The sequence below is a fragment of the Pipistrellus hanaki genome, assembly GCF_964339955.1.
Source record: "Pipistrellus hanaki genome assembly, chromosome: 5".
Lineage (NCBI taxonomy): Eukaryota > Metazoa > Chordata > Mammalia > Chiroptera > Vespertilionidae > Pipistrellus > Pipistrellus hanaki.
In genome coordinates, this window is record NC_140507.1 from 25,280,273 (window position 1) to 25,297,037 (window position 16,765).

The window sequence follows — 16,765 nt, forward strand, 5'->3', positions numbered from 1 at the left end:
GCTTCTCCAAGAACAGCAGGAGAGTGTCTGCTGGAGCTTTGACTCTCTCTGACTTCTCTGATCTCTAAACCCTTGTTTAAAAGGGCTAACCAGAGTAGGTCAGGCCCACTCACACTCAAGGAGAAGGGCTATATACAGGGTATGTGCATTAGGAGGAGGGAAACTTGGGGGCCAACTTAAGATTCTTCCTACCTTTTGGTTTGTACTTTTTGTTTCTTAAGAACTCTTTTCCTACCCCAATGCTACAATACATTTTCCAAATTCTTTTAAGTTAATAGTTTTACTTTTTCCATTTCAATCTCTGATCCATTGTGTGTGTGTGTGTGCATGCACGCGTGCATTTATTTGAGATATAATTCACATATAAAATTCACCCTTAAAAGTGTATGACCTGACCAGTTTTGCTCAGTGGATAGAGCATCGGCCTGCAGAATGAAAAGTCCCAAGTTCGATTCTGATCAAAGGCATGTACCTCAGTTGCAGGCACATCCCCAGTAGGGGGTGTGCAGGAGGCAGCTGATCAATGTTTCTAGCTCTCTATCCCTCTCTGTAAAAAACTCAACAAAATATATATATATATATATATATATTTAAAAGTGTATGATTCTAACCCTAGCCAGTTGCTTAGTGGTTAGAGCATTGGCCCACAGACTGAAATGAAAGGTCATGGGTTTGATTCTGGTCAAGGGCACATACCTCAGTTGCAGGCTCAATCCTCAGTCCCAGTGTGGGGTAAGGGGGTGCGGAAGGCAGCCAGTCAATGTGTCTCTCTCACATCAATGTTTTTCTCTCTCTGTCTCCCACTCCCTTCTATTCTCTCTAAAATTCAATGGAAAATAACATCCTCCGGTGAGTCTTAACAAAAAGCAAATAAACAAAAAAAAAGTATACAATTCCATAGTTTTTATACAGTATAAAGTGGTGCAACCACTGCCACTCTGCAATTCTAGAACATTCTCATAAAACACAAAAGAAACCCTGAATCCATTAAGCTGTCACTCCCATTTTCACTTTCCCTATTTGGCAACCACTAATCTATTTTCTGTCTCTATGGATTTGCCGATCCTGGACATTTTCTATCAAAGTAATCATACATTGTGCGCTCTTTTGTATCTGGCATCTTCACTAAGCATATTTGCATTGTTCATCCATGTTGTCACATGTATCAACACTCCATTTTTCTTTTTATGGCTGAATAATATCTCATTGTATAGATATACCACGTTTTATTTGTCTATTTATCAGTTGATGGACACTGGGTTGTTTACACGTTTTGGCCATTATGAATAATGCTGCTATGAACATTTCCTTTTTATTTCTTTTTAAAATTTAAATAATATTTTTCAATTACAGTTTACATTCAGGATCATATTGTATTAGTTTCAGTTGCATTGCATAGTGAGTAGATAATTATATTTTACTAAATATACCCCTGGATATTTCCAATACCCACCTGGCATCATACATATTTATTACAATATTATTGACTATATTTCCTTACTGTATTCTTTTATTTATTTTTAACTGAACTGTTTAAGATAAGTACTGACATCATGGCCTTTTATCCTTAAATTCTTCACTATGCCTTTCCCAAATACAAGGACATTCTTTTCCATAACCACAGTTCAGTTATCACATTTAGAAAATTTATTGTTGATATATTACTGTCATCTAATATAAATCCATATTCAAATTTCACTGGTTTAATTCATGATTTTAATATCTTAAACAATTACCAATTATTTTATTGAGGTGAAATTCACAAAAAATTAACTGTTTAAAGTTAATAATTCAATGGCATTCATAAAATGAAGTGGGAAGTGTTCCCTTCTTTTCTGTTTTCTGGGAAAGATTGTGTAAAATTGGCATTAATTTTCTTTAAATGTTTGGTAGAATTCTCGAGTGGAATCTTCTTGGCCAAGAGATTTCCTTCTGAAGAACCTTTTTAAATTATGAATTCAGTTTTTTAAGTGGTTTCAAGTAGTGTTTGAGTTATCTATTTCATCTTGGTTGACTTTTGGTAGCTTTTGTTTTTTGAGGAATTGGTTCACTTCTTGTAAGTTGTCCAATTTACGAGTACAAAGTTGTTTGTAGTTTTCCCTTATTATCCTTTTCATGGCTTCAGAACCTGAAGTGATATTCCATTTCATTTCTGTCTTCTCTCTTTTTATCTTCGTCAGTCTTCCTAGATGTTTATCTATTTTATTGATTTTTATGGCACAGATATAGTCTTTCTTGGAATGTGAGCATTTGAAAAAAATGTTTATTCTGTTTTTTGGTGAAATGTTTCCTCTCATATATTACATACACAGAGGTTTACAGTTGTAGGTTTACAGTTCATATGGAAAATAATACAATAATTAATAAATAATAATACAAGAATAAGCTCTGAGTTTGTGTACACGGGTTGTCAAACTATAGCCCTTGAGCTGACTACCTGTTTTTTGTGAATAAAGTTTTATTGGAACACAACCATATTGTGTATGTATCGTCTATGAGTGCTTTCATGCTATAGTGGCAGAGCTGAGACATATGGTCTGCAAAACCTAAAATATTTACCAAATTGGTCCTTTACAGAAGGTTTGTTGCTCCCTACAAGTAGATAAGATGTAGGTAGGAAAGCATTGATAACTATTAAAAATGAAAATGAGATTTTTATTTTTTTTTTATAGTTGGAGGGTGAAGTCAGTAATGAAGGGTGGGTGGTTAAAGAGGAGGTTTGCCTTGAAGGAATATAATAGATCATTGTTAATAGAGAAGGTGAGAGGGGCCTTTCCAGGAACACGAGTTCATTAAGGCACAGATGTGGTTTGTCCTTAATGTTGCTTTTCTAATCTTTCCTTTCTAGCCAAGAAAGATCAGGAAGGTGGAGAAGAAAAGAAATCTGTGCAAAAGAAAAAAGTAAAAGAGTTAAAGGTGTTGGATTCAAAAACGGCCCAGAATCTCTGTAAGTAACTCTATGATCTGAACTACCTGAAATGTGAAGGATTTCTTCTAAGAGCTTAATTCTGGGTCCCTGATATGAAATTTCCATTTGTTGAGTCCCTACTGTGTGCCAGCCATTGCATAGTGAATTTTCGATCTTGTATAAAATTGTTAATATATAGTTTTAGGGCAAGGAAATAGAAGCTAAGATTATTAAGAATTTGCCTAGTCATGTAGCTAGGAAGATTTGAACCTTGGATTTTTTTATTTCAAAGCCCTTACTGTTTCCATTGTACCCACAGACAATCTACCACAAATGTTCCAGCTACTGTACACTTTCTTCTTTCTTCCTTTCTTTTAAGTATTTCTTCTTAAATGCAGGTGTTGGCTTGACTTCAATTAAATCTAAAATAACTTTGTGGTTTAGGATAAATAATGTAAATCCTGGACTTCTCAGAGTCGGATCAATAATTCCAAAGAGTTCTGTTCTGAACTTGCTACTTACACCCGTAACTCTGATTGGTGGCAGAATTTCAGGCCAGAGACTCCTCTGCTAAGTTGATACAGATAGTACTTATTTGATGATCAGAATATATGTTCATTTTTTGTTAAACTGTTGATCTCCCAAAAAACATAGATTTAAATATTTGCTCAACAAATATTTGAAGATCTGCCATGTTGCAGGCTCTATTAGGCATATACGAGCCATGTGTTCCAGAGATGAAAGGGTATTAGTCCATAAAACACACTCACAATCATGCGATATAGTTGTCGTCCCCATTTTTCCAAATGAGAATCTAAAGTTGAGCTATTGTGACTTGGCAAAGGTCACACAAATAATGAATACACATACCCATAAGTGAAGTCAGCGATACAGTGAGAGCAGTAAGCCTTTACATTATTCTTGGCTATGTAATCTTACATCATTGTGAACAAATCGCACTAAATAGTCTGTGGGTAAGTCCTTTTATGGAGACTAAAGTAATGTGACACAATTTCTTCTCCCAAGGTTTATCTCTGGGAACAAAATATGAGTAATTGTTGTTTTAGAAAATGATACAAGATGGTGGGGTAGGTAGTGCAGTATTACTTCCAATTGAGTGACACTGATATGGAAAACAGAATTCAGGAAGAGGATTGAAGTTAGTTTAAAGTAGGATGGTCTAGGACAGGGGTCTTCAAACTTTTTAAAGTGGGGGCCAGATCACGGTCCCTCAGAGAGCTGGAGGGCCGGACTATATGAACTACTAATTCCTACTGTAACATCTTGGCTGCGCTCACTGCCCAAAAAACCTGGCGGGCAGGATCAGACTCCCCTGGGGGCTGCATGTGGCCTGCGGGCCGTAGTTTGAAGACCCCTGGTCTAGGAGATATAATTTAGTGATTCAAGAATTATTACTAAGTGTTTTTTATGTGTCGGGGATACAAAACTGAGTGAGACATAGTTCCTATTCATGAGCCACACTTTGGATGGAGTTATAAAAGTAAATAATGCTAATAGCACAGAGTGATAAGTGCTGTGATGGAGGGGTACTAGGGTGCTTGTGAGAGCTCTAGGAAAAGGGTCATCTAAATCAAGTGGCGGGGGTGGGGTGGGGTGGGGGGAGGGGTGTGCTAGAGATCATTCTAAAGGTGTACTGCTTAATTTGAGTTGAAAACACTGTTTAACAGTGAAGCATGAGGCCTGGCTTGTTCGGGCAGAACCGTCAGTATTTCTGAAGCACAGAGGCATGAGATAACATTGTGCAATTTAGGAACTACAAAAAGAGTCTGGCCAAAACCGGTTTGGCTCAGTGGTAGAGTGTCGGTCTGCGGACTGAAAGGTCCCAGGTTCATTTCCGTTCAGGGGCATGTACATTGGTTGCGGGCACATCCCCAGTAGGGGGTGTGCAAGAGGCAGCTCGTCGATGATTCTCTGTCATCAACGTTTCTAGCTCTCTATCTCTCCCTTCCTCTCTGCAAAAAATCAATAAAATATATTTATTAAAAAAAAAAAAGAGAGAGAGAGAGAGTCTGGTAGGCTTAGCCCTAGCTGTTGTGCTCAGTGGTTAAAGCATTAGTCCTCACACCAAAGGGTCTCGGGTTTGATTCCTGGTCAAGGGCATGTACCTGGTTTCAGGTTGATCCCTGGCCTAATAGGGGCTCATGCGGGCAGCAACCAATTGTGTTTCTCTCACATTAGTTTTCCTCCCTCTCTTTCTCCCCACCTCCCTCCCTCCTTCTCATTCTCTAAAAATCAGTGGAAAATATATCCTCCAGTGAGGACTGACAACAACAAAATTGTGGTAGGCTTAGGCTAAGAAGTATGTATTTCATCCTGAAAGTTATGGAAGTTACTGAAGGGATTTTAATCAGTAAAGTGAGTGATACAACTCTTTGTGATTTTTGAAAAGGCTACTCCAGCAGTGATTTTGAGGTGACCTTTCCTGCCCTAGCATATCACTGGTCATGTGGTTTGGACCCCCTGACCATAGAGATGACATCTAGGCCTCAGTTGTATTTCAGCTCCAGGCCCAGAAAAGCAGCAGAACCAGACAAGGAGCACCAAGGTTGATCTCAAGACCAGCTACATTGAATAATGACCCCCTACCTAGTGATAACCAATCAATCAGTGGAGACCCTGACCCTGAAAGGACACACCTGGAAAGCTGCTGAATATTATATTGAGATCATCCCCTGGGACTTCCCCTAAAATCTCCATTCTTAGAACCCTCAGGAAGCTCTCCCTCCTGGGAGCACACCCATACCATCCCTCTCCTTTTCTTCCTCCCTCTCCCCCCAGGCATGTCACCTTGAGCTTCCTAAGCTCCAAGAGTCCTTCCTTTGCTCTGTAACTTGTTTCCTAAGCCCATTTCTTCTATGAATTACTTCTACCTCAGTGATTTTATAAATAAATGTTATAGTTTGAAGGAAAAAAAAAAAAAAAAATATATATATATATATATATATATATATATATATATATATATATATATATATTTAAGGGGCAAATCATAAAAGGTGGAAGCCTCAAAGAAAAATGGCTAGCAAGGAGCAGCAAGAAAAATTGTATGAAATAGTCTTAAGTGGGAGTAGTCCACATGTCAGATAAAGACAGGAGTCAAGTAAAATCAGGACTGGACAAGTATCTTTTGCATCTGGCCTTAGGAAAGTCAGTAGCCAAGGTAAGAATAAGAGTTAAGATTAGAGGCTCTGGAATCTAATTGTATTTAAATTCTGGCTCTAACACTTACTAGTACAGTGGGACTTTGGATAGGTAGCTTAACTTCTTGAAGTATTATTTTCCTTTTTGGTCAAATGGGGCTAAGAATACAAATTTAGCCGAAACCAGTTTGGCTCAGTGGATAGAGCGTCAGCCTGCAGACTGAAGGGTCCCAGGTTCGATTCTGGTCAGGGGCATGTACATTGGTTGCGGGCACATCCCTGGTCCGGGGGGGTGTGCAGGAGGCAGCTGGTTGATGTTTCGCTCTCATCAATGTTTCTGGCTCTCTATCCCTCTCCCTTCCTCTCTATAAAAAAAAAATATATAATAATTTAAAAAAAGAATAAAAATTTAAAGGGATATTAGGAATGGGGTTAAATGAGATCATGTATATAGATTGTGTTTAAGGTACTGTTTCTCACATGGAGTGAACATTCATTAAGTGATTGTCATCTTTTCATTGACTGTGGGGACAGGACAATAATTGAGAGCTGTGGAAGTGGGAGACAATATACATATTTTTAGAATGTTGTAAAGGAAAGAAAGAAGTTGATAATTAGAGAGAGGTTTTGGGTCAGGGAGGGTTTTGATTTTGTTTGTTTTTAAAGATAGGAGAAACTCGAGTATGTATGTAAGCTGATGGAAAAGATCATTAGGACCTCCTGCTCTAGTGAAACATACCGAAAGGATGAGTACATGGGAAGAGTTGCTGATAAGCTTACAGAAGTTTTGGCATAGTTTTTTTCTAGATGATTCCAAAGTCCTTACCCAAGCCTTTTATTGTCTGGCTCCATCTGAGGGTCCCTAATGCTAGTTTGCAAGTGGCATAAGAGAAAGCTGAGCAAGTAATTTCTCCAGTGGCTTCAATTTTTCAGTTAAGAGAAGCTAGGTCTTCTTAGAACTAATGTGGAAGGGGTGGGACAGTTGGAGGATGGGAACATTTTAGTGGAGCTACAAAGACAGCCACTATGGACTAGGAACACTAGAAGGATTACTAGGCAGCTTGTGGCTTCAGCTATCCTTGATGCCATCACAAATTCCTAGATTCTGACCTGTAGTGTTTACTAACATTCATGTCCATCAGCCCAGTATAAGGATAGAAAAATCAGAAGCTAGATTAACAGGGACTGGAAGGAGAAGGAAACAAGTGAACAGAAATCGGGGTATTAGAAATGAGAATAATAATAAAGAGTGAAGTGATAGACTATCAAGGGAATTGATACATTCAGAGAAAATGGAATGATCAGCTCTCTTCAGAGAGAGAATGGGAGAGAGAGGGAGGGAAGGAGGAATACAGAAAGGGCAGGCTCTTCCATTTAGAGATTAGTGAGTGAGAGAGCTAGAAGGATAGGAAGTGTTTGTTAGGAAATGGGATATGGCAGTTAAATTAAGAATCAGAGCATTTCTAGGCTTTGAGGATGGAGTCATGAGAGTGTGGAACTAAAATAGATGGGGCGAACGTCTTTGATGTATATAGAGGAGATCAAAGGCTTCCTGGGAGCAAAGCAAAGAGTCACAGAGTTTGTAGAATGCGGTGCTTGGAACAGTGCGGCTCGTATGTGACATCAATGCAGGGATTAATGAGAGAAAGTTGGGAGGTGGGAACCTTAAACACTGGATGGACTCAGGAGATCAGGAACTACGTAAGCAGTGGAGCTGGTGGAGATTTCTGATGGTGACTTCAAAAAACACTGACTGGTAGGAAAATTGTCCAGCAAAGGCTTGTAGGATGAGCTGGAAGGGGGACGAGATGATAACATGTCTTTGTATCTCATTTTCTGGCAGCTATCTTTCTGGGTTCCTTCCGCATGCCCTATCAAGAGATTAAGAATGTCATCCTGGAGGTGAATGAGGCTGTTCTGACTGAGTCTATGATCCAGGTAAGGAGCAAGCTCTTTGCATCACTGGGCACGAGCCTCGTCTCCTCTGCTCAGAGGATGAGGCTCCTCCTCTGACACTGTTGGCTGAAAGAATGCTTTGCATAAGCTTCCGTCTCTGCAGGTCAGGCTGTTTCTGGTCTACTTCTCAGAAGTCCTACCACCTCTTTAGCTGCCTCTGCCCCCACCCCACAGGCTCATGTTAGCCTTCTTAGTGGTCCTTGGACAGAGAGAAGGCCTGACAGAAGGCTCATGTCATCTTATCTCCCTCACACTAAGACAGTCCCTTCTCCCTTTCAGAACCTTATTAAGCAGATGCCAGAGCCAGAGCAGTTGAAGATGCTTTCCGAAATGAAGGACGAATATGATGATCTGGCAGAGTCGGAGCAGTTTGGCGTGGTGGTGAGTGAGGCCTGCGGCGACAGGCTCTTGTCTGACCCCCTTACTCCCTCCTGAGAGCAGCTGGGGCACTTGCTCCTTGCTCCTTGCCTCCTGTCTGTTTTGAATTATCTTTCTCTCTCTCCTCCCTGCTCTGGAACTCTTATCCTCCCCTAGGTGACTCAAGCCTGTCATGTTTTCTTACTTTTCTGTCTTTACTGGCCCTAACGAAGCTGCTGTCTTCCCCCAGATGGGCACTGTGCCCCGCCTGCGGCCTCGCCTCAATGCCATCCTCTTCAAGCTGCTGTTCAATGAGCAGGTAGAGAACATAAAGCCGGAGATTGTTTCCGTGACTGCCGCATGCGAGGAGGTGCGGAAGAGCGAGAGCTTCTCCAGCCTCCTGGAGATTACCCTGCTTGTCGGCAACTTTATGAACGCTGGTTCCAGGAATGCCGGCGCTTTCGGCTTCAACATCAGCTTCCTCTGCAAGGTGAGCCAGAGGGCTAGGCAGGTGGCAGAAGGGAAAACTGCTAGCCTCTGTGAGCCCAGTGTGACAATTACTGTTGGCCTGAGGTGATCTTGGACTACATTTCTTGGACTAACGTTGTCAGGACCGTATTAGTTTCTTCTATTCCCACAGAAACCGGTTTGGCTCACTGGATAGAGCGTCGGCCTGCGGACTGAAAGGTCCCAGGTTCGATTTTGGTCAAGGGCATGTACCAAATCCCCAGTGGGGGGTGTGCAGGAGGCAGCTGATCGATGTTTCTCTCTCGTTGATGTTTCTGGTTCTCTATCCCTCTTCCTTCCTCTCTGTAAAGAAATCAATAAAATATATATATTTTTAAAAAGAATATTAAAGTTTTTTTAAAAAAATTCTTCTCTTCCCCAAGCTTCGAGACACCAAATCCACAGATCAGAAGATGACATTGTTGCATTTTTTGGCTGAGTTATGTGAGAATGACTATCCTGATGTCCTCAAGTTTCCAGATGAGCTTGCCCATGTGGAGAAAGCCAGCCGAGGTGAGCAGGTTGCATGAAACTAGAAGGCACTGCCAAGCCCCACCAATCTCTGCGGGGGGGGGGGGGGGGGGGGGAATAAGAGTGTATATTTTAGATGATTTTCAGTGCAGGCTGTTTTAGGTGGGAATAGGCATGGTGAGTAAGTCATAAGGGAGGAGTATCAGGCACAGGAGATTGTCCTTGTGTACAGAAGTGGGAAGCACTCTTAGCCTTCCTAGGGAAACACCAACCACAGCTGGAAGAAAGGCAGGTTTTTTAGTTTAGAACGATGGTTATTCTCATTCAGAAAACATAGACTGGATTAGATTAACAAAAACTAGGTCTCACCATCCTGAAATTAGATAAACAAAAAATAGCATTCAGTAGAATGGGAACAGAATTCTCTTTTTGTATATGTCTCCTTCCTGCAAACCCTGTTCTCTAAAATAAATGAAAGCAGGACTCCAGGGGATGTCACAGATTTTTGTTGAATTAAATGAAGCTTAGACTCAATCATCAAATAACTTACAGTTTTATTGGGAAAAAGTGAGGAACAACTAGACAGTACATAAGAGAACTAAAATAATTAAATACCAGCTCTCTGTGAGAGCTGTGCCCTGAAGGGCAGAGGCTGAAGGTCTTAAGACATGGGTTAGTAAGCTCTTCCTGTCTGTTTTTGTGTTTCCTTTAGTTTCTGCTGAAAACTTGCAAAAGAATCTAGATCAGATGAAGAAACAAATTTCTGATGTGGAACGTGATGTTCAAAATTTCCCAGCTGCCACAGATGAGAAAGACAAGTTTGTTGAAAAAATGACTATATCCTTTCTTGAAAGGAAGGAGTTGCCCCCTAGCAAGGGATAGAACTTGGGGGAAGCGGGGGGAGCAATAGTATATATCTGGTGATACACAATTTTTCACTCTTAAAAACTTTATTTTCATTAAAACAGAGTTTTTGAAAGCATTCCATTATTATGGTAGGGGAAGCCAACCACGCAGATGAGCTAAAAGTCCCCCTTGAACCCTTGCCCTCTGCCCATCTCCACCACACACACACACAGACACACACACGTGCACACGTAGGTGTTCCCTCCCCACTCCCCAGAAGTATCCTCCTGCCACTCTTTTTGATTTGCATCTCATGAATTTATTTGATGCAAAAATTGCATTGTGTGCATTGTAGTGCTTTTTGTCCACAATCTGTCTTAGCCCTGTTTCCACAGCGCTGCATCCAGAACAGACTCTCTTTAACTTCCACCTCCTATTCTATAAGCGATATAACATAACCCCTTTGTGGATATATAGATTGCTTCTGGCTTTTGCCTCGAGAAAAATAGTGTTGTATTGAACATCCTCGAGCATGCTTCGAAGTAGGTCTGCTTCTTGGCATTGGTCCTTGACTCCGTAGCTGCACAACTTTGTGAAGGATGCGCAGGAGCAGTATAACAAGCTGCGGATGATGCACTCTAACATGGAGAACCTCTACAAGGAGCTGGGCGAATACTTCCTCTTTGACCCCAAGAAGGTGTCTGTGGAAGAATTCTTCATGGATCTCCACAACTTTAAGAATATGTTTGTGGTGAGCACGGAATGCCTGCTGACTGAGTCTTGGGAACATTTTTCACTTTCTGGTTGGTTGCTAGTGGGTGTGCGATTGGGTGAGTGCATGCATACCCATGTGTTCATTTGTTTCCTCCACAGCAAGCCGTCAAGGAGAACCAGAAGCGGCGGGAGACCGAGGAAAAGATGCGGCGGGCAAAACTAGCCAAGGAGAAGGCAGAGAAGGAGCGGCTGGAGAAGCAGCAGAAGAGAGAGCAACTCATAGACATGAATGCAGGTAAGAAGTGAGGAGAAGGCCTGATGGGCTGAGATAGGAACATTTGGAAGGCTTCTCTGTCTAGAATCTGGAGGCCAGAGAGAACAGCTCATGTCTGAGCTCAGCTCCTGGCAAGAGATAGTTGGCAGCCTTCTCCCTCCAAGACCCCGATGCTGGACTTTCACCCTGACTCAGTGGCATGCACAGCCAGTTCTCCAGGCTCAAATCCTCTTCTCTCCTCTGCTGGTTTCTGCATTGTCTCATCTCCCCAGTGATTTTAGGATTGCTGTAACTCGTACTCTTTCCTTCTGCCTGTCCAAAGTGCCTCTGGCCTACTTTCATACCCTCTGCTAAATCTTTTGTTCTTTTCCCCACAATGTTTTCCTGGCTCTGCTTCTGTCTGTTCATGGTGGCTTTCCCTCCCTTTCTGCATATTTCACTAACTACTGTGTCCCAAGTACTTCAGCACAATCATGTACCCTTTCAGATTGTAAACGGATTGAACTTCTGGAAAGGGGGCAGGGGACCTGGCCACCCTCTTCTTTCTCCAACAGAATCTCTGTTTTACTACCAGAAGCATGGCTTTGTTGAAACATATGGCCTCAATTACTGGCCCTCTGTTTCCTGTCTCCGCTTCTTTCCTGCTGCTGATTCCCTGCCCCCCTCTGGCTGCTCCAGCGGAAATTGTGCTCGGCACTGAGCTGATGCCACCCTTCTTGAACCTGAGAGGCTGCGAGCCATCTGAGTGAAGGAGTTCCAGGGCTGCCGGGTTTGGCAAGAATGAGAGTGTTTGCCGAGCACAAGAGGCAAGGGCTGCTCTAATACCTCTTACTCCAGGGGCTTTCTTTGGCATTTCCTGTTGTGGTAATATCAGGGACCTGAAGCAGCAAGAACATTTCATCTTTTCTTCATACTTTTCTGGGAAGCAATTCTCTGCCCGTATCCCAGTTGTGTATAAGCCACAAACTATTCTAGTAATGCTATTTAAGCCCACAGCAAATACTGACCTTCCCCCATTTTCCTCAGGCACCTAGGGTTTGCCCCCAGGTACTGTCTAGGACGTAATAGGGAAATGTACAGCTCAGCTGTCCAGGTATGAGGGCTGTACCCAGTCATCAGATGACATCTGACCTTGTCCAGGCCCTGGGATGCCCAGGGCAAGCAAATGAGGTTGAAATGTAGGTCAGCTGCATTGGTGATGTTCAGCCAGCAGGTGGCGCTTGGAGCAGTGAGCCTAGCCTTGTAGCTGGCAGCCTGGGGCTCATTGGGATTTCGCAGTTTCAGATTTCACCATCCTGAGCTGTTACCATGGAAACAGAGCCAGGCTGGAAAGAGGATTCTACATTAACTCTTTGTATTCCAGTCAGGATGTTTCTCTTAAATACCTAGCTGGCTTTGGGACGATGCAGCCACTGGGGGCAGTACTTCAGTGAAATGTACTCTTGGTCTGTTCTCTCATCTTTTCTCCGCCCTGCTCTGAAACTGGAACCAGGTGCTGCATGAAAGGTTTATGTAAATTGGAGTAAATACTTTGGAGTAAATAGAGAATTATATAGTTCCTTGCTAATTTCATAATCCCAGTCTCAGTCTGTATCCTGGTCTTGGAGTTGGGCAGTTCTGCAATCCCCTGTGTTTGTCCTGATTGGGATAGGAAGGAAAGGGTACTGCAGGAAAATGTCCCGAGGTTTGCAGTGGTTAGTAGGCAATGAAACCTCTTGTTTGAACCATTTCAGGCAGACACAAGCAAGTATAGGCTGAGGCTTGGGGTTGAGCCCTCTGTGCGGAGTCCCTGGCTATTGTGGGTGAGGGGAAGCCAAGCAGACGCCATGCATTTTGTGTGGGGCTCAGCACATGCATGTTGCTTGGGCTGAAGAGCTTACATCTCCATTTTTGTTCATAACAGAAGGTGATGAAACAGGTGTGATGGACAGTCTCCTGGAAGCCCTGCAGTCAGGTGCAGCATTCCGACGGAAGAGAGGACCCCGTCAGGGTAAGTAAGCAAATGGAGCCTTCCCCCTGGTGAAAGGGGTGGGCCTCTCTACTCCTGGTCCTGCTTGTCTTGGCTGAAGAGCGGCGGGTAACCATGCTCTAGGGTTTAGAAACTTTCCCGGGATAGTTTCTGCATCTGAAGTGGATTGTGTAGTTCTCTTCCTCCTATGTTAGAAAGTACTGATTTAGAGAACTAGGGCTTTTGAGGTACTGTCCGCAGATCACTTACATTTGACTATTCTTGCATTTCTCCCATCCGTTAAGTTGTTACCTGGAGCACGCTAACCATGGTGCAGGTCACAGAGATTTAGGAGGGCTTTGGAGTGTATGAACAAAGTTGACCCAAATACAAAACTATATTAGGAAACACAAAGAAAAAATAAGCAAGGAGTCTTATTACTCTCAACTTCACAAGCAAAAGAGATAGAGACTAATAAAAAGTATGAAATCCTATAGAGAAGGTTGGACATCGTTTTCCCCAGATATAAAGGAGCATCTCACGGGCAGCAGTGTGCTGTGTCTGAGAACTGCCTTCTCCTTGGGTGCAGTCAGCCTCTAATGCACTTGCCCTTCCACAGTGACTCCCCTGCAATCTCCTCTCCCCTCCTTTAGAAGGTTTAAGTGGATTACGCTGAGCCATTAGAATTCTAAGAAGAATTATGGAGGTAGGAGAACAAATGATCTAGGCATTAGTATGAGGAAGGATCAGCGGGTAAGTTCCTTTGAAGGAAGTGTACAGAGGCCTGCAGACTAGTCCAGAAGATATAGCCTAGGCTACCCCTCGGGGGGTATTGACCTGCAGCATTTGGGACTAGGAATGATGGCTTCTTTTCTAGGTTGAAGGGTGGAAATTACAGAAAAGGAATCATTAAGGATTTCTACTTCTAAGGGAATTGGAGCTATGTTCTTATTCCCTGTCTGGTACATTTGTGGGCCTGTCTGATATGACCTTTACTTTAAGGTTATTGTAAAGAGGAGGAGTTGTGCAGTTTGCTGTGGCCAGCGCTTAGCTATTGACACAGTGGTATCTGTAGGGCATATAGTACCTGTCAGAGCCTGGAGAGGAAGCCGAGGATCAGGGTATAGAGAATGCTAACTCATGTAAACTCCGTGTCCTGGCCCAAGTGTTGTAGGTCACTGTGAGTTTCATCTGTAATGACCAACTGCCTGTTTCTACCCATACTGGGAATATCCAGAGGGAAATTCCGGAACTCTAATTATGCCTCTTACCCCTGTTCTGGCATCCTCTGGGTCCAGGCTCTCTAGAGGGAGGAGAGGGGGATAGGGTGGGACAGAGCATTTAGTCCATAGATCAGTGTTTGGTAGAGAAGGAAGCTGGTAGTATTGTTTTTGTGTTTAGTCTTTGAGCTTCTGTGACATGGTTTCCCAATCACCATATAAGGTGATGTGGCCTTCCATTAAGCATTTCTAGCCAAACAAAAGCACATTGCATCTCACTGTTTTTCCTGTATCCTCTCAGCTAAGCACCAGCCTGTATCAGACTTTTGATGGGGAATTCCCTTTTAAGCCTCTTCCTGTGGAACTGCTAGAATCCCAGATGCTTCCTGTCCACAGACAGCCAGACAGCTTCCCTCGGCTGGGGAGGCCCATGCGCCACTCTTCCCAGTGGGAGACCAGGACTCCCAGGCAGAGGAAGTGGGTTTTCAGCAGAGGATCTGAATCGGTTAGAGCACTGTTTCCAGGGTAAGAAGGACTAGAGCTGCGGATGATGAGACTTATAATAGGAGATGATGCAAAAACCAGTTGAAAATGAGAACTACGTACTTCTTAAATTGGCTCCATCCTATAGCCTTATTTTTCTGGGCTCTGGGTTCACTGAACACACCTGAACATATCAGGGAGTATCTCTCAGGGGAGACATTTCTAGTTACTCTGGTAAGCTGTTTAGACCTGGGTGCATTCACATCATATAAAGTGATGTGACCTTACATTAAATGTAAATAGAAGGTTAGGCATCAAAGTAGAGTGCAAAGAGCATAGAACAAGGATCGAAGGCCCCAGGTCAAGTCTGGTTACCTTACACAAGTTTCTGGGGATCAGTTTTTTCATGTATAAAATGAGAGTTGGACTGAAATGGCCTCTGGGGTCCTTTCCAGCTTATTATCTTTTAATACAGTGACATAGGATTCTCGAACTATAAAGACTCTGGTGGCTATGGTTTCCCTGGTGGCTGCTGGACTTAACTGGTGCTTGGTGGTGTCTGACTGTTCCTCCTGGCCAATTGCTTGGATCAAAAAAACAGCACTATCACGCGGATCTGCCTCACAGCCTCCTCCGTCTCAGAGAGGCAGCTGTCCCCATTCAAAGACACTAGCCTTCTCCCTAGAATTTAAAGGAATGTTACCAAAAAATATTTGGCCTCTGGAGACCTGAGGGAGTGACCAGTATACAAAGACGCATTGAGGGGTTGGAAGAGGAGAGTTACTATCAGGGCTGGCTCATTAAAAGTGACATGTAAACTGCTGGGCTCTGCAGGGTGTGGGAAAACAATGGTTTGAGTGTCAAGGGGAAGAATCCATGTGATTGTATTGCTGCTACTCTTCCAGGCTGATGATTGAGTCTCTTGTGGTTTAATGACTCAACTTTATCTCCATGTCTGAATGGCAGCCTCTTATACAGGCCATCTGCACATGGGATAAAAGTCAAGGGAAGAAAGAAATTCATCTCCCTTTCCTTTCCTCTGCCACTTCCCTGCTTCCCTGAGGACCCCACCTACACTCACAGAGACTTAGAGTTGGGGAAGACGCTAAAGCCCTCTAGAGATTAGCACCTAACCTCTTCATCGGTAAAAGAATTAACACCCAGATAAGACCTTGCCCAGGTCCACAGGGCTGGCTAATGATAGAGCCAGAACTGTAGCAACTTTTGCGAAGCCAAGTCCACTACTTCCACTAAGCCTACGTGATTGGACAACAGATGACAGCAGCCCTTCTGTGTAGACAGAAATATTCTTTCATACTTTCCAGCAAGGAGAGCCCTGCACATGGTGAAATTGCTTCAGGGAGTTTTCTGATGGCCACCTGTCTGGAGAAGGTTAAGAGTATTCCTATACTCCTCCGATTCTCCCTCCACTTCGGTAAAATTAGGACAGGAATTATAATTAGGAGACTTGAGACAGTAATGAGTTCTTTAGGATGGTAATGATCGCCCCGTCTGTCCTAGTTTCCTCTTCCCTGAGGAAGCTTATTAACAAGAGCACTTCCTCTTCAGTAGTGGTTCCTAGCCTGTGTTTCATAAATGTCTTTCCACGCCATCAGCCTTCTTCTGATTCATCTGTTCTAGTGTTATATGGTGGGTTTTGCTGGTGTTTTTATCCTAGCCCACCCCTGGCTTCCGGGAATCTGACCTCAGCTTTGACTAACGTCTCAAGATTGTTCCCTTTTCCCCATACTCTGTTCTCTTATGACTTAATAATACTCCCTGATCCCATGAGTCAAAATGCTCATGTGCTCTGTGGCTACTTTTCAGTATTCCTAGCACAAGTACCTGAGTTAGGGAGGGGCAGGGAGAGGTCAGTGTTTCTGGGTTGTAAAAGCTATTCAGCTTGACTGTGGCCCGGAA

General features: G+C 43.0%; 1 protein-coding gene across 1 annotated transcript in view; it reads left to right on the plus strand.

The window, feature by feature from the left end:
• The window catches only part of DIAPH1 (diaphanous related formin 1), an 84,047-nt gene that overhangs the window by 62,251 nt on the left and 5,031 nt on the right, over positions 1-16,765 (plus strand). Inside the window, exons 18-26 of the mRNA XM_084884928.1 lie at positions 2,849-2,947; positions 7,913-8,007; positions 8,305-8,406; positions 8,633-8,872; positions 9,273-9,402; positions 10,073-10,197; positions 10,793-10,957; positions 11,080-11,215; positions 13,098-13,184. Of these exons, the coding sequence (XP_084741054.1) occupies positions 2,849-2,947; positions 7,913-8,007; positions 8,305-8,406; positions 8,633-8,872; positions 9,273-9,402; positions 10,073-10,197; positions 10,793-10,957; positions 11,080-11,215; positions 13,098-13,184 (1,179 nt within the window). The remainder of the gene's footprint in view (positions 1-2,848; positions 2,948-7,912; positions 8,008-8,304; positions 8,407-8,632; positions 8,873-9,272; positions 9,403-10,072; positions 10,198-10,792; positions 10,958-11,079; positions 11,216-13,097; positions 13,185-16,765) is intronic.